Source organism: Hemiscyllium ocellatum, chromosome 47 (assembly GCF_020745735.1).
Source record: "Hemiscyllium ocellatum isolate sHemOce1 chromosome 47, sHemOce1.pat.X.cur, whole genome shotgun sequence".
In the NCBI taxonomy this organism is placed as follows: Eukaryota; Metazoa; Chordata; class Chondrichthyes; order Orectolobiformes; family Hemiscylliidae; genus Hemiscyllium; species Hemiscyllium ocellatum.
The window spans coordinates 2383248-2402692 of record NC_083447.1 but is presented as its reverse complement, the minus strand read 5'-3'; the positions used below and the strand labels follow the sequence as shown (position 1 = coordinate 2402692).

The following is a 19445-nucleotide window of genomic DNA, read 5'->3' as shown; positions in this document are numbered from 1 at the left end:
GTGTCATCTCTGTAGATTCAAACTGTGAAACATGTAAATATGCAGCCAAAACAAACTGTTCACAACCCTTCACGAAAACAAAAATAGGCAGCATAATGGCTCAGTGGTTAGCACTACTGCTTCATAAGGTCACAGACCTGGTGAGAATGAGTACACAGTATGGGTAGGAAGGGAAAGAGTTAAGTTTTGAGTTTTGTGAAACAAAGGTTCAGCTGAGTATGACTCAGATCAGATAAGAGCTTGCAGTTAAAAATGGGGTGCTGGAGCCAAGGGTAATGGGTTAACAAGGTGGAAAAGCATTCATTATGTAGAAGTGCTCAGTATGTCAGGTCAGTTTAATAAGGTGAAAAGCATTCATTATGTAAAGCCAGTTAAGGTTAAGAACATTGAATGTGTAACAGCAGATGGCTTAATCTTTACTGTTGATACTTGCTGATTGTAATTAATACATCACCCAATTTTTTTTATTTTTATATATCTATATCTCTCTACATCTATCTCTCTATATCTATCATCTGGATGCTCCTCCCTGTAAAATTACTATATATTTTGTTAAGAAACTGCTGTTTGAGAGAGAAGACTGAGAACTCATGTCCCTGTGCACATGGGTGATCTCTCTCTCCCTCCAGGGCCCAGAATAAAGATGAAGGAGGTAAACTATACTGTATCTGAGTGTTTTCCTTTGTTTTTGTGGGGGAGCAATGACATCGGGTTTGGTTCCACCTTCAGGCAACTGCGCGGAGTTTCTCCCGGATGCTCTGGTCCCACAGTCCAAACATGTGTAAGTTAGGTGGATTGGCCATGCTAAGTTGCCCCTCCAGGGATGTGCAGGTTAGATGGGTTAGCAATGGCAAATGAGGGGTTATGGGAATAGGATTGGTAGAGCACGTTTATGTGTGGGATGCAGACTCGAAGAACCAAATGGCCTCTTTTCACACTGTCGCAATCCTATGATTCAATGAAAACAGATGAACATTATGACAAGATGTGTGTGGGATGAAACTATGGCATCAGCATGTAAATACAAATTAGTTGGAAACATTAAAATAGCTTGTGCACAATTTTAAAACAAAAGATCTATAGGATGTATGAACAATTACTTGTCGTCATGTTAGAGTTTCACAAGAAGATTCTTCTCCCACCACTCTCCCCAAAAACAACTTTGTAAAAAAAAAGAAAAGCACTTGGTCTGGAGTGGTCAGCCCAATGAGGACTTATTCATGTTCACCATTTTCTGATGATGGTGAAAGATTACGAGACTGGGATGTGTTATTGAAGGAAGGAGACTTCCCATTAAGACGGCAAACACACAATGTAAACATGAAGGTAGTCCTAGTAGCCTGCGCAAAGCAGTGCTGCTAAAAGGCTTGGACCTCATTGCTTTGGTGAGATCACAGCTAGGAAATAATGCAGCATATGAATCATACTTCCCAAATTGGAAAAAAAAAGGCAATGGGTCACACGAGCATGATTTTTTTTAGTACTCTAATAGAGCAACAGAGACTGCAGACCGCTTTACACAGTAAGTGCTGCACTTGCCTCAATGTAATATGGGAGTAAGTATGGTATTTATATCACAGAAGAGAGCCATTAAGCTCAACAAGTTCATGATCATGATTATACTTCACTGGATTGCCAATACTACTCTTTAGAAAAAGACAACAGCAATGCGGTTGATCTCTGCTTGACAATTCCCACTGGTACCGAAGAACATTACACATGTCCTTGCAACATATCAAAATGACCAAATAAATGTTTTTACTTTAAAGGCTAATTATGTAGGGTAGTTAGTCAATTTCTTGCCCATCAAAAGTACTTGGTTTACACAGTAACTTGAGTAACTCAACACTTGTTAGGTGCAAAAGTTGAGCATTCATAGTTACTATATGGTGTATCACACTTGTGACTCGCTCAATCTACTCAGATATTCTGGCATGTTTTGAAAAAATCCCTATAGGAATGCAATGCAAAAATTGCATTTCTGGACTGTTGATAGCACATGTAAGATAGGAGAGAAAAACATGACAGCACTGGGACTTCTGCATCTCGAGTGTGTTTCAGTTCATACATTATGCACAAGAAAAAACCCTAATCAGAACTGGTCTGCTGCCAATGATTTCTAAACAGCACCATCTCATCATAACTGATTAAAATCAATCATTTATTTCTACTTGTTTCATGTGCATGTCACTCACAGAACGTACTAGATGCATAATTTTATTTGACTGCATGGAGGAGAAAAACAGCTGTAGATATATACTGCCTTCAGGCATTTTTGTTCTAATCTATATATAGGCTGACACTATTGGCACAGTTGAGCACTGAATGTTCTCTGCAGCTTTTATAACACACATGTTTTCTATTATGTAACATCTGCAACAGACATTTTCCGTTTTAATAAGTTATTTTCTCCCTCCTTTAGTACCCTCTCCTTGGACCATATTTTGCCCTTCAGCTCCCAGGCCTTGGTCAATGGCAGTCAACCAAAAACAGAACAGCTTATGAGTGTCAAAATAGATGGACATTCTTTGCGAGACTGCTGTCCTTGTTATGCTCCCCCTTCGGCCTATTCTAAGTGACATTGCCATGTTCATAAAGTCTGGTGAAATTCATAAACTAATCGTAGAACATAGTACATAGAACAATACAGCACAGAACAGGCCCTTCAGCCCACAATGTTGTGCCGACCACTAACCCTCATGTATGCACCCTCAAATTTCTGGGACCATATGCATGTCCAGGAGTCTCTTAAATGTCCCCAATGACCCTGCCTCCAGAACTGCTGCTGGCAACGCATTCCATGCTCTCACAACTCTGTGTAAAGAACCCGCCTCTGACATCCCCTCTATACTTTCTGCCAAACAGCTTAAAACTATGACCCCTCGTATTAGTCATTTCTGCCCTGGGAAATAGTCTCTGGCTATCAACTCCATCTATGCCTCTCATTATCTTGTATACCTCAATCAGGTCCCCTCTTCTCCTCCTTTTCTCCAATGAAAAAAGTCCGAGCTTAGTCAACCTCTCCTAAGATAAGCCCTCCAGTCCAGGCAGCATCCTGGTAAACCTCCTCTGAACTCTCTCCAAAGCATCCACATCTTTCCTATAATAGGGCAACCAGGACTGGATGTAGTATTCAAAGTGCGGTCTAACCAAAGTTTCATAGAGCTGCAACAAAATCTCACGACTCAAACTCAATCCCCCTGTTAATGAAAGCCAAAACACCATATGCTTTCTTAACAACCCTGTCCACTTGGGTGGCCATTTTAAGGGATCTATGTACCTGCACACCAAGATCCCTCTGTTCCTCCACACTGCCAAGAATCCTATCTTTAATCCTGTACTCAGCTTTCAAATCGGACCTTCCAAAATGCATCATCTTGCATTTATCCAGGTTGAACTCCATCTGCCACCTCTCAGCCCATCTCTGCATCCTGTCAATGTCCCACTGCAGCCTACAACAGCCCTCTATACTGTCATCGACACCTCCAACCTGTGTGTCATCTGCAAACTTGCTGACCCATCCTTCAACCCCATTATCCCACAGTGGGCGGCACAGTGGCACAGTGGTTAGCACTGCTGCCTCACAGCACCTGAGACCCGGGTTCAATTCCCGACTCAGGCGACTGACTGTGTGGAGTTTGCACGTTCTCCCCATGTCTGCGTGGGTTTCCTCCGGGTGCTCCGGTTTCCTCCCACAGTCCAAAGATGTGCAAGTCAGGTGAATTGGCCATGCTAAATTGCCCGTAGTGTTAGGTTAGGGGTAAGTGTGGGGGTACGGGTGGGTTGCGCTTCGGCGGGTCGGTGTGGACTTGTTGGGCCGAAGGGCCTGTGTCCACACTGTAAGTAATCTAATCTATCCAAGTCATTAATAAAAATTACAAACAACAGAGGCCCAAGGACAGAGCCCTGTGGAACACCACTCACCACAGACTTCCAGACAGAATATTTTCCTTCTATTACCACTCGCTGTCTTCTGTTGGCCAGCCAATTCTGTATCCAGACAGCTATGTTCCCCTGAATCCCATTCCTCCTGACCTTCTGAATGAGCTTACCATGGGGAACCTTATCAAATGCCTTGAAGTCCATATACACCACATCCACAGCTCGACCCTCATCAACGCTTCTAATCACATCCTCAAAGAACTCAATAAGGTTTGTGAGGCATGACCAGCCCCTCACAAAGCCGTGTTGACTGCATTTAATCAAGCCATGCTCTTCCAGATGGTCATAAATCCGATCCCTCAGACTTCTTTCTAACACCTTGCAGATGACAGATGTGAGACTTACTGGTCTGTAATTGCCAGGGATTTCCCTACCTCCTTTCCTTCCAGTTTGCTGGAACAACTCAGTGAACTGCTTAAGATTATTTCTACTGCTAAAAAACCCTTGAGAGGAGCAGATAGAACAAATGAATGAATCTTAAAATATGGTACAGCAAATTTCTGGTTCAAAAACTTTTAGAAAAGCAGTTAGCTAGATTCTACCCAAGTTAACTCCATACGTTTTAAAGATGCTAACCATTTTGCCAAGATCCAATTCTCAGTACCGCACAGCACTCGTACCTTGCTATTCTTCATTTAAAAACCTGATCACTACTTTTCATTATTAGTCACTAGATTGAGGGCCGAAGGGCCTTTAACTGTGTTGCTCTGTTCAAAACAACATTGGACAATTTTTCTAAGTGGTTCCAGTGCAGATACAAATTAATTAAACATTAGTATAAGCAGAGCTCAACATTAGCAGGTATTTCAGGCATTGAGTCACTCCACAAAATTATTAGTAAGCTACAACAACTGTGACGAAATAATTAATTGGCTAGAAAGTACATCAGGACACTCAGAGGACATAAAAGGTGCCAGTAATCCAAGTTTTTCTTGTTTGTTTGATGCATAACTTTTATTTTCTGGGACAAAATTAGGACTTTTAATCATTAGATGGTTAAGTGTTATTCATATGTCTTTATAGATAACGAACTATACAGAGAAAGTTTTTTCTTGCAGTAAAATAGTGGATGCTTAACCAGATTCCAGATCACTAGAAAAATGAAGGACAAAGCTATAAAAACCTATCTTCACCCTGAACCTTAAGCAGAGCAAAATGCCATTACGCTCTTCACAGGATTGTCAGTAAAAGACGTCGACGTCCACTGAGCCACACAAGGAATTTTTTTAAAAAAAAGCTTCGTCAAAACAGTGGCTTTTAAGGATCCATCGTGACTTAAATTAAGATTAGGCATACACAAGGAACAGACAAATCTGAGATTTGGAGGATATTACATAAATAGGAAGAGCCAATGACACAGACTTGAAAACCAAGGACCAGAATGCACAAGCCAGAGCATAAAATGCTTAACCACAAGTGTTTTTGGGTACATGCAATGGGGACTCTTTATGGGAAGGCATTGGATTAGCGATATTATCGGTAGATTATTAGTGCAACGACCCAAGTAATGTCCTAGGGACATGGGTTCAAAATTCTACCATGGCAGATGGCGAGGTCTGAATTTTTTTTAAAAAGTCTGGAATTAGCCACAAAATCATTACTGATTGTTGGGAAAAACCATCTGGTTCATAAACATGCTTCAGGGAAGAAATGTGCCACCCTTACCTATTCTGGCTTATGGGACTCCGGACCTAGAGGAATGTGGTTAATTCTCCACTGATCTTTGGGATGAACAATACATGCTGGCTTTGCTAATGATGTCTACAACTCATGAATGAATAAAAAAAAACTATAATCTGAAAGTGATTTTGCAAGGAGGGCAGGGCAGCATAACCAAAACTAATAACTGAAGAGCTAGCACCAACGAAGGTGCTTTAGGTTGAATAGCATCAGTTGTGCTGTAATACAAAGGATTTATAAGCCATTGAGGCACTGATTCAGCAGTGTTTGAACTTAGTTTGTCTTTTAGTTTGTATGCAAAAGCAATTTCAGAGTTATAGCAATTAAAAATGTTCAGCTAGTGTTACTGTTTCTAAATAATGCCAAGGAACCTTTGCTGGAAAGTTGTTATGTACAGAGAGGAGCATATCAGGTATCTCTATAGTGAGTTTCACAATCAAACGTCCCATCATCATTTATGATATAGATATATGGACTAAGAATAAAGATGATAATCATGGACCTTTTGGTACACAGATTAGTATAGGTCAAAACAATGACCTTTTCCTAACACACTGGGCAGAGTTTAATGACTTACAATGCCAAAAAGCGTCAGAATTACCCAATAAAGATTGTCTTTACAATGTCCATTTTTGTTGCAGGGGGCTATTCCACTCAACAAATTTATCTTTGGTAACCACAAGGTGACAACATATTGCAATCATACCAGAAACATTTAGATTAAGGCTTCAAGCATAAGCCATCTTTTGGGTTCAAACTTGATCATTAAATGTCTAAGTTACCTGTACTTGCATTGCTTCCAATGTTGTTGATAGCAGATGGCACCGATGCAGATGTATGCAGAGGCAAATGTCCATTCTCACAAGTCATTGGCTTGTCCTGCCAAGCAGGGACAGTTATGCACATGCCACTGTCTGCTCGACTCTGCCATTCATTTAGCTTGTCTTCAACATTCTGCCTTTGATTTTGGTTGTACACTCCTGTGTAAATAGAGTCTGCTGGGCTCACATTTTGTGAACTGTAGTTGGTTGAAATGCGTTCCTCCAAGTGGGTTAGCCATAAGGCTAGAGAGCTCCGGTCATCCAGTGATGTGGCAGGATGGATTAGTGCATAGGATAACAGCTGTCTACTCTCTTCGATGAAGAGATTGCTATCGATGGAATAGGCCAACACCTTTTGGAGCAGTTTCATATATTCCGACTTTGCCTCCACATTCCCAGGCTGAAGTAAAGGAAGATGGGAAAGCAATTGTAGAACAACCTTTTCCTTTGGATCCTGATGCCATTGGCTGATGAAAGCTACAAAATGAACAAAGTGAAATTCAAATAATTTGACATAAAGCTTTCTCCCATCACAAACTTTCAATATCTTTCAGTCACCCTCAAAATCAATGCATTTTCAGCTCACATGTGCAGTCAAAAGGCAGCATTTATCTGATAAATTAAAGTTTCTATATAAAAGGGAACTCTGGATTAGTGGCCTATTAAAAATGAATATCTAGATTGTTATTCCCCTGCCTTTTTGACTGTAGTGCTGCAAATTATTTTTCTTTAGAGGTCTTGAATGAATCTGCCTCCATCATCCTTATAGGCAGGGCATTCCGGATTCAAACACCTTGTAGTGTTCTAAGATTTACTTCCAATTTGTCTCAAATTTGCAATTTTTGCTTCTCAAGCCTTCTACGAAATGGAAGGGTCTCTCCATCTGTGACATTTCCTTCCAATTTTGAACACTAATCAAAATTTGCTCTCAACTTCTTCTTCTGAAGAAGACAGGCCAGCTTCTCCAATCCATACAGATAACTACAGTTCTTTACCTTGGAAGCATTCTTGTAAATCCTTTTTTTTACACTGTTATGAATACATTTACAACCTTTAAAATTGAAGTGACCAGAGCTGGACACAATAATCCAGCTGAGGGCAACCAGCACTTTAAAGACAGATGTTCACCACAACTTCCATGCTTTTGTACACTATGCCTTTATAAATAAATTCCAAGATTCCATATACCATATTAGCCATTTTTTTCAAACTGCATTACCAGTAAGGTGTGCAGGCGTACTCCCAGAAGTCTATGCTCCTGTGGCCACCTCTTGATCTTCCTGCCAAAATGCATCACTTCACATTTGTCAACATTAAGTGTCATCTGCCCAGCTATTACACAAACTCATATTTGCTGGAGGTCTATCACTGTTGTCACAAGGTTCATAATACTTTCAAGTTTGGTGGCATAGCAAATTTTGAAATTGCTCCCCATTCAAGCCTAGGCCATTAATACAAAGAAAAACTATTGTCTTGGTCCTGTTAATGACTTCCCAAGGAATCCCTCACCATATCTTCTTTCAGTCCAAAAAAAAACATTCACCACTACTGCTCCCATCATTCATTCATCTTTGCATCCAAGCCACTATCATCTCTTTATTTCCATGGAGTCTGGCTTCTGACAGAATTTGTTATGTGACACTTTAATGTCTTTGGAAGTCTATGTGCACTACATCAAAATCCCTTCAAAGACCCTCATCATCAAGAAACTCAAGCAGGCTAGGTAAACCCAATTTATCTTTACCAAATGCATGCTGCTTTTCTTCAATTAGTCCACATTCAACGAAGTGACTTAATTTCATTGAATGTTTAGAAATGATAACCCAGGACAAAATTGAACAGATTGATTTTTTAGCCTGTGTATCCCTCATCCAGTAGTTTTCTATTATGTACCACACTAAACAGTGACCTCCCAGGGAATTTTCTGCCACGGTAGCCCAGCTTTTCTCTATAGATTATGTACTTTGTTAAGGTCAAGCAGTTAAGTATATTCTTGTTTAATAATATACACATATGCAATGCATAAGGATGAAGTAGAAAATAAGAACAGTCTACAGATTAGAATGGAGGAAAACCAATGAGATCTCATCTCTACTCTACAAACTTGAGGGAATATTAGAGGCTTTCATTTTGGTTGCTATTTTAATGATCTCCTCAATCAGACCAGGCTCATGTCAATCGATGTTTCAGGTATAAGCCCTTCAGGAATTCCTGATGAAGGGTTTATGCCTGAAATGTTGATTCTCCTGCTCCTCAAATGCTGCCTGACCAACTGTGCTTTCAAGCACCATACTCAAACTCTGACATCTAGCAACTGCAGTCCTCACTTTCTCCAGGCTCAGGTCAAACTAATGCAGAGTGAATGAAGCACAAAACTCAAAGCCACGCTTCAATGGCTGAATAGCTGGCTCTCTCTCGGCCAGGTAAGTTGTGAAATGCAAGATGAACTAAAAACAACCAACCAGTCTTAAACATGAAACTATTAACTGAATCAAGCCCTTATTAGAGAACCCCAATATATGAAGATAAACAGATTAACATCCTTGGGGTTACTACTGACCAGAAACTCAAACAGAGACACTCCACATGAATTCTGGGTACAGAGGGAGTCAGAACATAAAAATACCGTAGCAAGTAACTTACCCCCAACTCCCCAAAGACTATCATCTACAATGCACAATTCTAAAATGTGATGGAATACTCATCACTTATGTGGATGGATGCATCTCCAACACTACAAGAGGTTTGACAGCATTCAGCATTATAGCATCATAGAGCTGTACAGCATGGAAACAGATCCTTTGATTCAACTCGTCCACGCTGACCAGATATCCTAAATTAATCAAGTCCCATTTGTCAGCATGTGGCCCGTATTCCTCTTAAACTCTTCCTAAACACATTCCAGATGCCTTTTAAATGCTGTAATTGTACCAGCCTCCACTACTTCCTCTGGCAGCTCATTCCATAAATGTCCACACTCTGCATGAAACGTTGCCCCTCCAGTCCCTTTTAATTCTTTCTCCTCGCACTCCAAAACTTTAAACCCTCTAGCTTTGGACTCCGCCTCTCCAGGGAAAAGACCTTGGCTATTCACCATCATGATTTCATAAACCTCCAATACTCATTGAAAAAAGCCTCAGACTATCCAGCCTAAAAGGTGAATAAATCTCCAGCACCTGATCAGGTGCACCCTAGAACTCTGTGGGCAGCTAGGGAAGTGATTGCAGGGCCCCTTGCTGACATATCTGTATCATCGATAGTCACAGGTGAGGTGCTGGAAGACTGGATGTTGGCTAACATGGTGCCACTAAAGAATGGTGGTAAAAAAAATCCAAGGAGCTATAGACCGGTGAGCCTGACGTCAGTCGTGGGCAAGTTGTTGGAGGGAATCCTAATATACAAGATTTACATGTATGTGGAAAGGCAAGGACTGATTAAGGATAGTCAGCAAGGCTTTGTGCATGGGAAATCACGTCTCACGAACTGGATTGAGTTTTTTAAGAACTGATGAGGGCAGAGTGGTGGACATGATCTATATGGACTTCAGTAAGGCATTCAACAAGGATCCTCAGAACAGACTGGTTAGCAAGGTTAGATCACATGGAATACAGCGAGAATTAGCCATTTGGATACAGCACTGTCTCGAAGGTAGGAAACAGGGTGGCGGTGGGAGGGTTACTTTTCAGACTGAAGGCCAGTGACCAGTAGTGTGCCACAAGGATTGGGGCTGGGTCCACTACTTTTCATCATTTATACAAGTGATTTGGATGTGAACATAGCAGGCATAGTAAGTTTGCAGATGACACCAAAATTGGAAACCAAAAGAGAAAAAGCTGGAAAATCTCAGCTGGTCTGGCAGCATCTGTAAGGAGAGAAAAGAGCTGACATTTCGAGTCTAACTGACCCTTTGTCAAGTGTAGTGGACAGCAAAGGAGGTTATCTCAGAGTTCAATTTGATCAAAGAGTGGCAGATAGAGTTTAACTTTGATAAATGTGAGGTGCTGCATTTTGGAAAGGCAAATCAGAGCAGCACTTCATAGACCATAGAATCTCCAAGTGTGGAAACAGATTCTTCGGCCCAACACGTCCACACCAATGTTCCCACCGAGACCCATTCCCCTACCCTATTACTCTACATTTCACCTGACTAATGCACCTAACCTACACATCCCTAATCACAAATGGGCAATTCAGCATGGCCAATTCACCTAACCTACATATTTTTAGATCATGGGAGTAAACCAGAGCACTCAGAGGAAACTCATGCAGACACAGAACGTGCAAACTCCATACAGGCAGTCGCCTGAGGCTGGAATTGAACCTGGGTCCCTGGCGCAGCGAGGCAGCAGTGCCAATCACTGATCCATTGTGCTGCCCTGAATTATACACTTTATGGTAAGATCAAGGGGAGTTCTGCTTGTAGATTTGCTTGCTGAGCTGAAAGGTTCATTTTCAGATGTTTTGTCACCAAATTAGTATCATTGTCAGTGAGCCTCCAGATGAAGCACTGATGGCATGGCCTGCTTTCTATATACATGTTTAGGTTTCCTTGGGTTGGTGATACCATGTAGACAGGATAGTGAAGACTATATATAATATGCTCTCCTTTATTAGTCAGAGCATTGAGTATCAAGTTGGGAGGTCATATGGCAGCTGTACAGGACATTGGTTAGGCCACGTTTGGAATACTGTGTGCAATTCTGGTCTCGCTACTGTAGGAAGAATGCTGTGAAACTTGAAAGGGTTCTGAAAAGATGTAGAAAGATATTATCAGGTTTGGATGGTTTGAGATATAGGGGCAGGCTGAATAGGCTGAGGCTGTTTTCTCTGGACAGGAGGCTGAGGGGTGATCGTATTGACGTTTATAAAATTATGAGGGGCATGGATAGGATAAATAGACAAAGTCTTTTCCCTGGGGTGGGGGAGTCCAGAACTAGAGGGAATAGCTTAAGGGTGAGAGGGAGAAGATATAAAAGGGACCAAAGGGGCAACCTTTTCACACAGAGGGTGGTGCATGTACAGAATAAGCTGCCAGAGAAAGGGGAAGTTGGTACAAATTACAACATGTAAATGAAAACTCAGCAAGCAAACCTACATCCAGAACATTTAAAAGGCATCTAGATGGGTGCATGAATAGGAAGGGTTGAGGGGGATATGGGCCAAGTGTTGACAAATGGGACTAGATTAATTTAGGATATCTGGTCGGCACAGGCAAGTTGGACGAAAGTGTCTGTTTCCATGCCATACATTTCTATGATTCTATTTCCCTCCATCACCGTTGCACAACTCTTAGCCTGTCCCTCTTCCCACCATCTCCCCTCCAATGCTGCTCCCTTCCACTCACTCCCATGGTATACCTCTTCCCACCATCTCTTTCTCCCTCACCTCATTTAGTTTCTTTGAGCAACATTTTAGAAACTATGCCTCAGCAGAAGACAGGATTTTTCTGAACGGATAAAAACAAAGTGGAGGAACAAAAAAGAAGCAACTTTGTTGTAAATGCATAACAGTTACACAGACTTTCCATTTAACACCAAATTTTATTTTACAAACTATGCTATAACTGCTTTATGCATATCATAAAATTCAAAAAGGCAGCAAGGTTGCAATCATACTAAGTTTACAAATTTACCTACAGCCCAGATCTGCAATTCCATTTGGATTATTCTGTACCGTAAGGTTTCAATTTGAAAATCTAATAATTTAAAAAAACGGAAATGAAAGACGACCATAGATTGTTCTGGGTAAACTTCAAAGGAAATTCTGTATCCAAATATCAAACTTAAGCTTACCAACAAGGCTCCCAATCACAGCAGCATGGTCAAGGTCAGAACATTCACATCCTCGCACATATTGACTGAATTGTTTCAAACTCTGAACAGCTTAATTGCAGAGGAGCTCAACAGTTTGAAATCAAAACAAGGTGATAAACTGCAATGGTATCATAAGATAGAATGCTTTTACTTTACTGCAACAGCAAATAAGTGATTAACTCAGTAATCATGATTGTATTAATAGGGAAATTCCACTCAGAGGTGCATAGGGAAAAGCATGCTTAATACTTAGAAAGAGTCAACTGAAGTTATATGGAGGCAATACCCGAGCTCCCACAAAACGGTTTAGTTGCACAAGCAAAACAATTAAAATCAACCCCCCCACCCCGAACAAACAAAGACACATATACCAATAAGAGGCATTTCTGCAAGCAAAAGGAAATACAAAGTAAACAATAACCCCAGCAAGTAACAACACATACCCCCCCCCGCAAAAAAAGGACATCTGAAGTAAGAAGAAAAAAGCATATGTAAAATAATCTTGCCCATATCTGCTTATTTTCCCCAGTCCGTGTGGTATCATAGAACTTCTCCAGTCAAGCAGCCTGCATATTCTCATTTAAAACAGGTTTATTTGGAAGCACCAGCTTTCGGAGCACTGCTCCTTCATCAGGTGGTTGTGGAATACAAGATTGTAAGACACAGAATTTATAGCAAAAGTTTACAGTGTGACGTAACTGAACTCATATATTGAAAAAGACCTGGACTGTCAGTCAAGACTCTCATCTTTTAGAATGATTATGTTGGTTTCAGTTCTTTCATATATAAATCACAAAACTTTAAAAAGTTACATTCTCAAGTGAACATTAACAATTGGCGTCATGTCAGCCCAGATAACGCATTTAAGGTGAGAGCTGTCCTGTGTGAGACTGTCTGCCCCACAATGGTCATCTAAAAACTGGATTCACGGAATCTTACATGGATTCATGCAGTCTTTGAGCAAAGTAAAAATTTAGTTGCCTACAACTGCAATGGATGAAGTTCAGGCTCTGATATGTACGGGGTATGCCATCTAAATTAATATGTCCACGATTCTGGCAAGGATGAAGAAAATTGCAGACCAAAAATGAACACAATTTTCTCTGCAATTCAATTTAGATCATATTATCTATAGGTGATTTAAGTTTAAACATAAATCACAGCCTAAATTATCTAAATGTTGGCAAAAACAAAACTGTCTACACTAAATGCAGTTCTTTAGGAACACAAAACAGGATCAGACCATTCAGCAACTCCAGTCTGCTTTACCAAAACAGATCATGGTTGCTCTAAATATTGTACATGGATCTGAGGTGTAAAGATGAAGGAAATAAAAAAAAACAAGACATAGGAGTTGAAGATCACAGCCTGCTTCATAATTCAGCAAGATAACTTAACTTCTAATACAATTCTACTTTCTTATATATCCCTTAGCATCTCACCCTGATCACGCTCTGAAAACATACTAATCTGTGTCTCAAATACAATCACTTACATTTTAGAATAGAGAATTCCAAGATTTCCAACCCTCTGTACAAAGACATTTCTCCTCTTTGTCCTAAATGATCAGTCGTCATCCTGAGGCTGTGACATCTTCGTTCTAGACTGTGCAGTTAAGGGAAGCAGTTTCTCAACACTTACCTTGCTTGCCCCTCATAACTATATATGCTTCAAATATGATACTTGCTCATCCTTCCAAACTTCATGCAACACTAATTCTGACTATATGACCACGCTGTTTCATGTTTCTTCAGTGCACCTCGAGGAATATATACCCCTCCTTGATCAGTGACATCAAATTATCAAGTGTGCAGGAATGCATTTTAAATGTGGTCTGAAAGTTAGTCATACAGCACTGAAACAGACCATTTAGTCTTACCAGTCCAAGCTGAGCATAATCCTAAAATTGCAACAGTTTCTTTACTCAAACTTCAATCTCCTTGTACTATATGCCCTTTTAATTGCTTTCTATAACCATATTTTGTTTTCATATGTTTAAGAGGACAAATAAGTTTCTCTCAAATGTTTGTATTCAAAGTCTCTCACGTGTTAAAAATTCTACTTTTGCAATCTGAGTAACAAAGCCATAAACTCATTCATCAAATTTAGCCTATATGCCACTTTCTACCCAATAGGGTGGCATAGTGGTTAGCACTTCTGCCTCACAGTGCTGGGGACTTGGGTTTGATTTGGGCCACTGTCAGTGTGGAGTTTGTACATTCCCTCCATGTCAGCGTGGGTTTCCTTCCACAGTCCAAAGGTGTGCAGATGAGGTGAATTGGGCATGCTAAACTACCCATTGTATCAGGTGCATTAGTCAGGGGTAAATGTCGGGGAATGGGTCTGGGTGGGTTAATCTTTGGAGGATCGGTGTGGCCTGTTTCCATACCAAAGGGAATCTAATCTACTCCATTGGTCTATATCCCTTTCCAGCATTTTTACATTACATGGTGTGCTTTCCCAATCAGCACTGTGCTACCAACAAACAGTGATATACTCCGTCCCGTCAATTACCTCATTTATAAATGAGACACCCAAGCATGTGGTATATTGTCACATCCCACATTTCATATTTTGCCATCTCATAAACATCCAGTCTCATTTTCTGTCCATTAACTATTATTTCTCAAAGATTTTGCTCATTTTTACTTCCAATTCCATGATTTTATGTTTAGAAAATCCAATGCAGTACCTCATCAGGAGTGTTCTGAAAATCCAAAACATGGTTCCACTATTCAAAATTGCTTTTATACCCTAAACAATACACTATATGCCCCTCAGATTGACTCTGGCTAACCATATGCAGTGCCCTTGTGATGTGCAAATGTTCACCACTCTATTCTACTATTGATGGCATGCACAGACAGTCAAAGCTTTCTCTACTAACCTCTACTCAACACAATCACAAACCAAAACCAAAAATAAATACACGTCTAAGAGTTAGAGCATCAGACAACATGGAGAGAATTTGAAACCCCACTCCACTGCAGAAGTGGAGATAGTAGAGGAAAAAAAAGACACTGCTGTAGACGAAACCGGAGAACCAACACTTATTATAAAAATTTCACTAAAAATGCAATTCAAACGAAAGGATTGTACAATGAAATAGGCACTTGCAAAAATGAAACTGTTTAGGTATTTTTTACCTTTGTACAAAGTCTAGTTGGTACAGTTGCATATTTGAGTGAAATTAATTATATTTACTCAACAGCCAATGTTTGATTGGGAAGTCATGTCTCACTAACTTGATTGAGTTTTTGGAAGTAGTAACAGGATTGATGAGGGCAGAGCAGTGAACGTGACCTATGAACATCAGTAAGGCGTTTGACAAGGTTCCTCATGGTAGACTGGTTAGCAAGGTTAATCACATGGAATACAAAGAGAATTAGCCATTTGGATACAGAACTGGCTCGAAGGTATGAAACAGCATGGTGGTGGGAAGATTGTTTTTCAGACTGGAGGCCAGTGACCAGTAGTGTGCTAAAAGGATTGTTGTTGGGTCCACTGCTTTTTTCATTTATATAAATGAATGGGATGTGAACAGAGGAATTATAGTTAATAAGTTTGCAGATGACACCACAATTGGTGCAGTGGACAATGAAGAAGGTTAAACCAGAGTACAGCGGGATCTTGATCAGATGGGCCAATGGCCAAGGAGTGGCAGATGGAGTTTAACTTAGATAACTGAGGTGCTGCATTTTGGAAAGGCAAATCAGGGCAGGACTTGTACATTTAATGGCAATGTGCTGGGGAGTGTTGCTTAACAAACAGACCTTCAAATGCAAGCTCATAGATCCTTGAAAGTGGAATCGTAAATAGATAGCATATTGAAGGCAGCATTTGGTATGCTGGTCTTTATTGGTCAGCATAATGAGTAGAGAAGTTCGGATATCATGTTGCAGCTGTACAGGACTTTGGTTAGACCACTTTTGGAATGCCTTGTGTGCAATTCTTCTCTCCCTGCTACAAGGAGGATGTTGTGAAACTTGAAAGGGCTCAGAACAAAAGATAAAAATCTCAACACCATGTTATGATCGAACACATTTATTTGGAAGATACTCCACAACCACCCGATGAAGGAGCAGCACTCCAAAAGCTAGTGCTTCCAAATAAACGTGTTGGACTATTACGTGGTGTTGCGTGATTTTTAACTTTGTACACCCCAGTCTAACACCAGCACCTCCAAAATCGGGTTCAGAAAAGATTTGCAATGATGTTGCTGGGGTTCGAGGTTTAGAGAGAGCCTGAATAGGCTGGTGCTGAATTACCTGCAGCATCGGAAGCTGAGGGGTGACCTTCTGGAGGCTTATATAATCATGAGGGGCATGATTCGGGTAAATAGATGAGGTCCTTTCCCTAGGTTGGGGGAGTCCAAAATTAGAGGGCATAGGACGAAGGTGATTTAAAACCGCCCTAAGGGGCAACATTTTCACAGTGTGGTGCATGCATGGAATGAGCTGCCAGAGGAAGTGGTGGAGGCGGGTACAATTATAACATTTAAAAGGCATCTGGATGGGTACATGAATAGGAAGGGCTTAGAGAGATATGGGCCAAAGGCTGGAAAATGGGACTCGATTAATTTCGGATCTGACCGACATGGATGAGCTGGACCGAAGGGTCTGCTTCCATGCTGCACATCTGTGACTCTAAGTATATTGTAGAGATAGCATGGTACAAGGTACTTCAAAATAAATTTAAAATGCATTGCATCACAGCACAGCTGTAAGTCTCTAGACTAAGACTAAAAATAAACACAAATATACATTTTAGTGGCAGTCACCACAAGCCACAAACTCTCAAACTAAGTTTAATAGATGTCATACATGAAGTGCTGACATACTTAGTTTAAGATTGACACATACTTATTGGTTTTCTAAGAAAGAAGTGCCTTATTTCCATGACCATTTTGCATTCAGAATCCAATGCTGCTCTAAAATCAACTGTTCAGATGAAAGATGGTGATACCCAAGTTTACAAGGTCTGGAATTTCATTCTCCATGTGGCTAGATGCACAACATTATTATTTTGTCAGCCACTAAGAGAAAACTGGTTTACTGGAGAGGTTCTGAACATTCATTTACAAATCTTACAAATTTACAAATATTTTATAACATTAGCCATTTTGGAATTAGGAACAAGTATTAAAATTGCCAGTAGTCCTTGCTTGAAAATGACAACATCTACGTTGAGAGAATGCTTTCCCAGGTGCTCCCTACAAAGGAATCCAACACAGCTCAGGGGTTTATACTTAGGTGCAGACCTATAACCCAACAGAAATTCTCTCCCTACTCCAACCTAGTTTAAATGCAAAAGTGCCTTGATGATATGTTTCAGAGCCAGATAACACAGACACTGAAATAATACTAAAATTTTCATTTGGCAGGGTGCTAAATATGGAAATGTATACACAACTTGGTTGATACATGCAGGGAAGCTAGTGCAATTTGAACTACATAGTCTGATGAAGTGTTAGTGGTTACAAGTTGATCACAGTGCAGGGTTGGCAGAAATTTAAGAGGCCGAATTAAAGAAGTTCATGAGAAACATATTGGCTGAAGTGATTCTCCCAATGGCACCAGCATACTAAACAGGTTAAAACACACAGGATTCAATCAGCAAACAGCTACATTCATTCATTGGGGATCTTTATTTCTGGACACTGAAACACAATCATTTTGTAATTCAGTGCAAGTTACTATTGCATACTTATTTTTAAAAAAGGCTAAGAATACTTTCAAGGATCTAGAACATTCACTTCAGGGTAAAACGGTCTAGCCTTAGTCTAACATTGGAGAATATCTGAATCCTAGAAATGTTTTTTTATTTATTCACTCATGGGATGTGGATGTCACTATTTGGGATAGCATCATTAATTGCCGTTGGATCCAACTTAGTGGTTTGCTAGGCCATTTCAGAGGTCAGAGTGGAGTGTGGGGTGCTGGAAAAGCACAGCAGGTCAGGCAGCATCTGATGAGCAGGAGATACGATGTTTCGGGCATAAGCCCTTTAATCGGGATGAGGTTTGTGGATCAGGGCTGAGAGATAAATGAGTGGAGGTGGGGGTTGGAGGGAGGTAGCTGGGAAAGCAATAGGTGGATGAAGATGAGGGAGAAGGCAATAGGTCAGAGGAGGCAGTGATGGATGGGTCCAGAGGGTGGCGCCTGGTTGGAGGCTTGGGAACTGGGATAATGTTAGGGAAGGGGAAGTGAGGAAGCTGTTGAAATCCCCATTTATCCTGTGTGGTTGCAGGTCCCAAGGCAGAATACAAGGTGTTCCTCCTCCAGGCGTCGGGTGGTAAGTCAGAAGTCAGCTGAGAGGCAACTGTGGGTCTGGAGTCACAAGAAGGCCAGATCAGAAAGGACGCACTTCCGTTCTCTCAAAAGGACGTTAGGGAACAGGATGGGTTTTTTCTAAAATCACAATCGACAGTGGTTTAATGGTTATTAGACTTATCAATTTTAGAATAAATTGAATTCCACTTCCACCATCTGCATTGGTGGGATTCCTTCATGGGTCTGGGAACATTGCCTGGATACCTGGATTACTAAGTTAGCAACACACATATCAGGCCAATTCTGTACACCTCTTCACCACCACCCCCACCACTTTATAATCAGATATTTCAAAAAGATGCTAAATATTAAAGGCAGTAACAAAACTCCAGATTCTCCAAAACTTCCTCAGCATGATTGATTTCAAGTCAGTTCTGAAAATTTATGTAGCTCTGCATATTTGACATGCCTCATTTTATGTTTGTCACAACAGGGCAAGTGTACTTCATCAATACATGGAAAAGAATTATGTTGGAGCAAAATTCTCTACAGACGTCTTGCGATAAAGATAAGTAAACATTTCCTGACAGACTAAGATCAAAGATGTAGCTAATTAAATATATGTTATTTTTACTCAAACTGTAATTTTCTGCTCCAGCAGACACACAAAACTCATCTTTAAATAAAAGTACAATTTCCCCAGTGGTCTATTGACAAGCTTAGTGAAAGGTGAAGTATAGAACCAAGACCAACCAAGTCTCCATGTTTGGTGCTGCTGGTTGGGTTGGGTTGGGTTGGGAAGGAAGGGTGGAGGTACGTAGTAGGGTAGGGAAGTTACATTGGACTTTGATGCCTCTATTGCAGAGGAGGGGTGCAAATAATTAGTTTAGATTTTTCAACAGAAAAAATGAGTTTTT

The 19445-nt window shown here is 40.6% G+C and overlaps 1 protein-coding gene across 2 annotated transcripts in view; it reads right to left on the bottom strand.

Annotated features, from left to right (window-relative positions):
• Positions 1–19445, bottom strand: part of LOC132836804 (protein Smaug homolog 1-like) — a 97156-nt gene that overhangs the window by 46496 nt on the left and 31215 nt on the right. For both annotated transcript variants that reach the window (XM_060856273.1, XM_060856274.1), the window contains exon 3: positions 6405–6920. In XM_060856273.1, coding sequence (XP_060712256.1) covers positions 6405–6920 — 516 coding nt within the window. The remainder of the gene's footprint in view (positions 1–6404; positions 6921–19445) is intronic.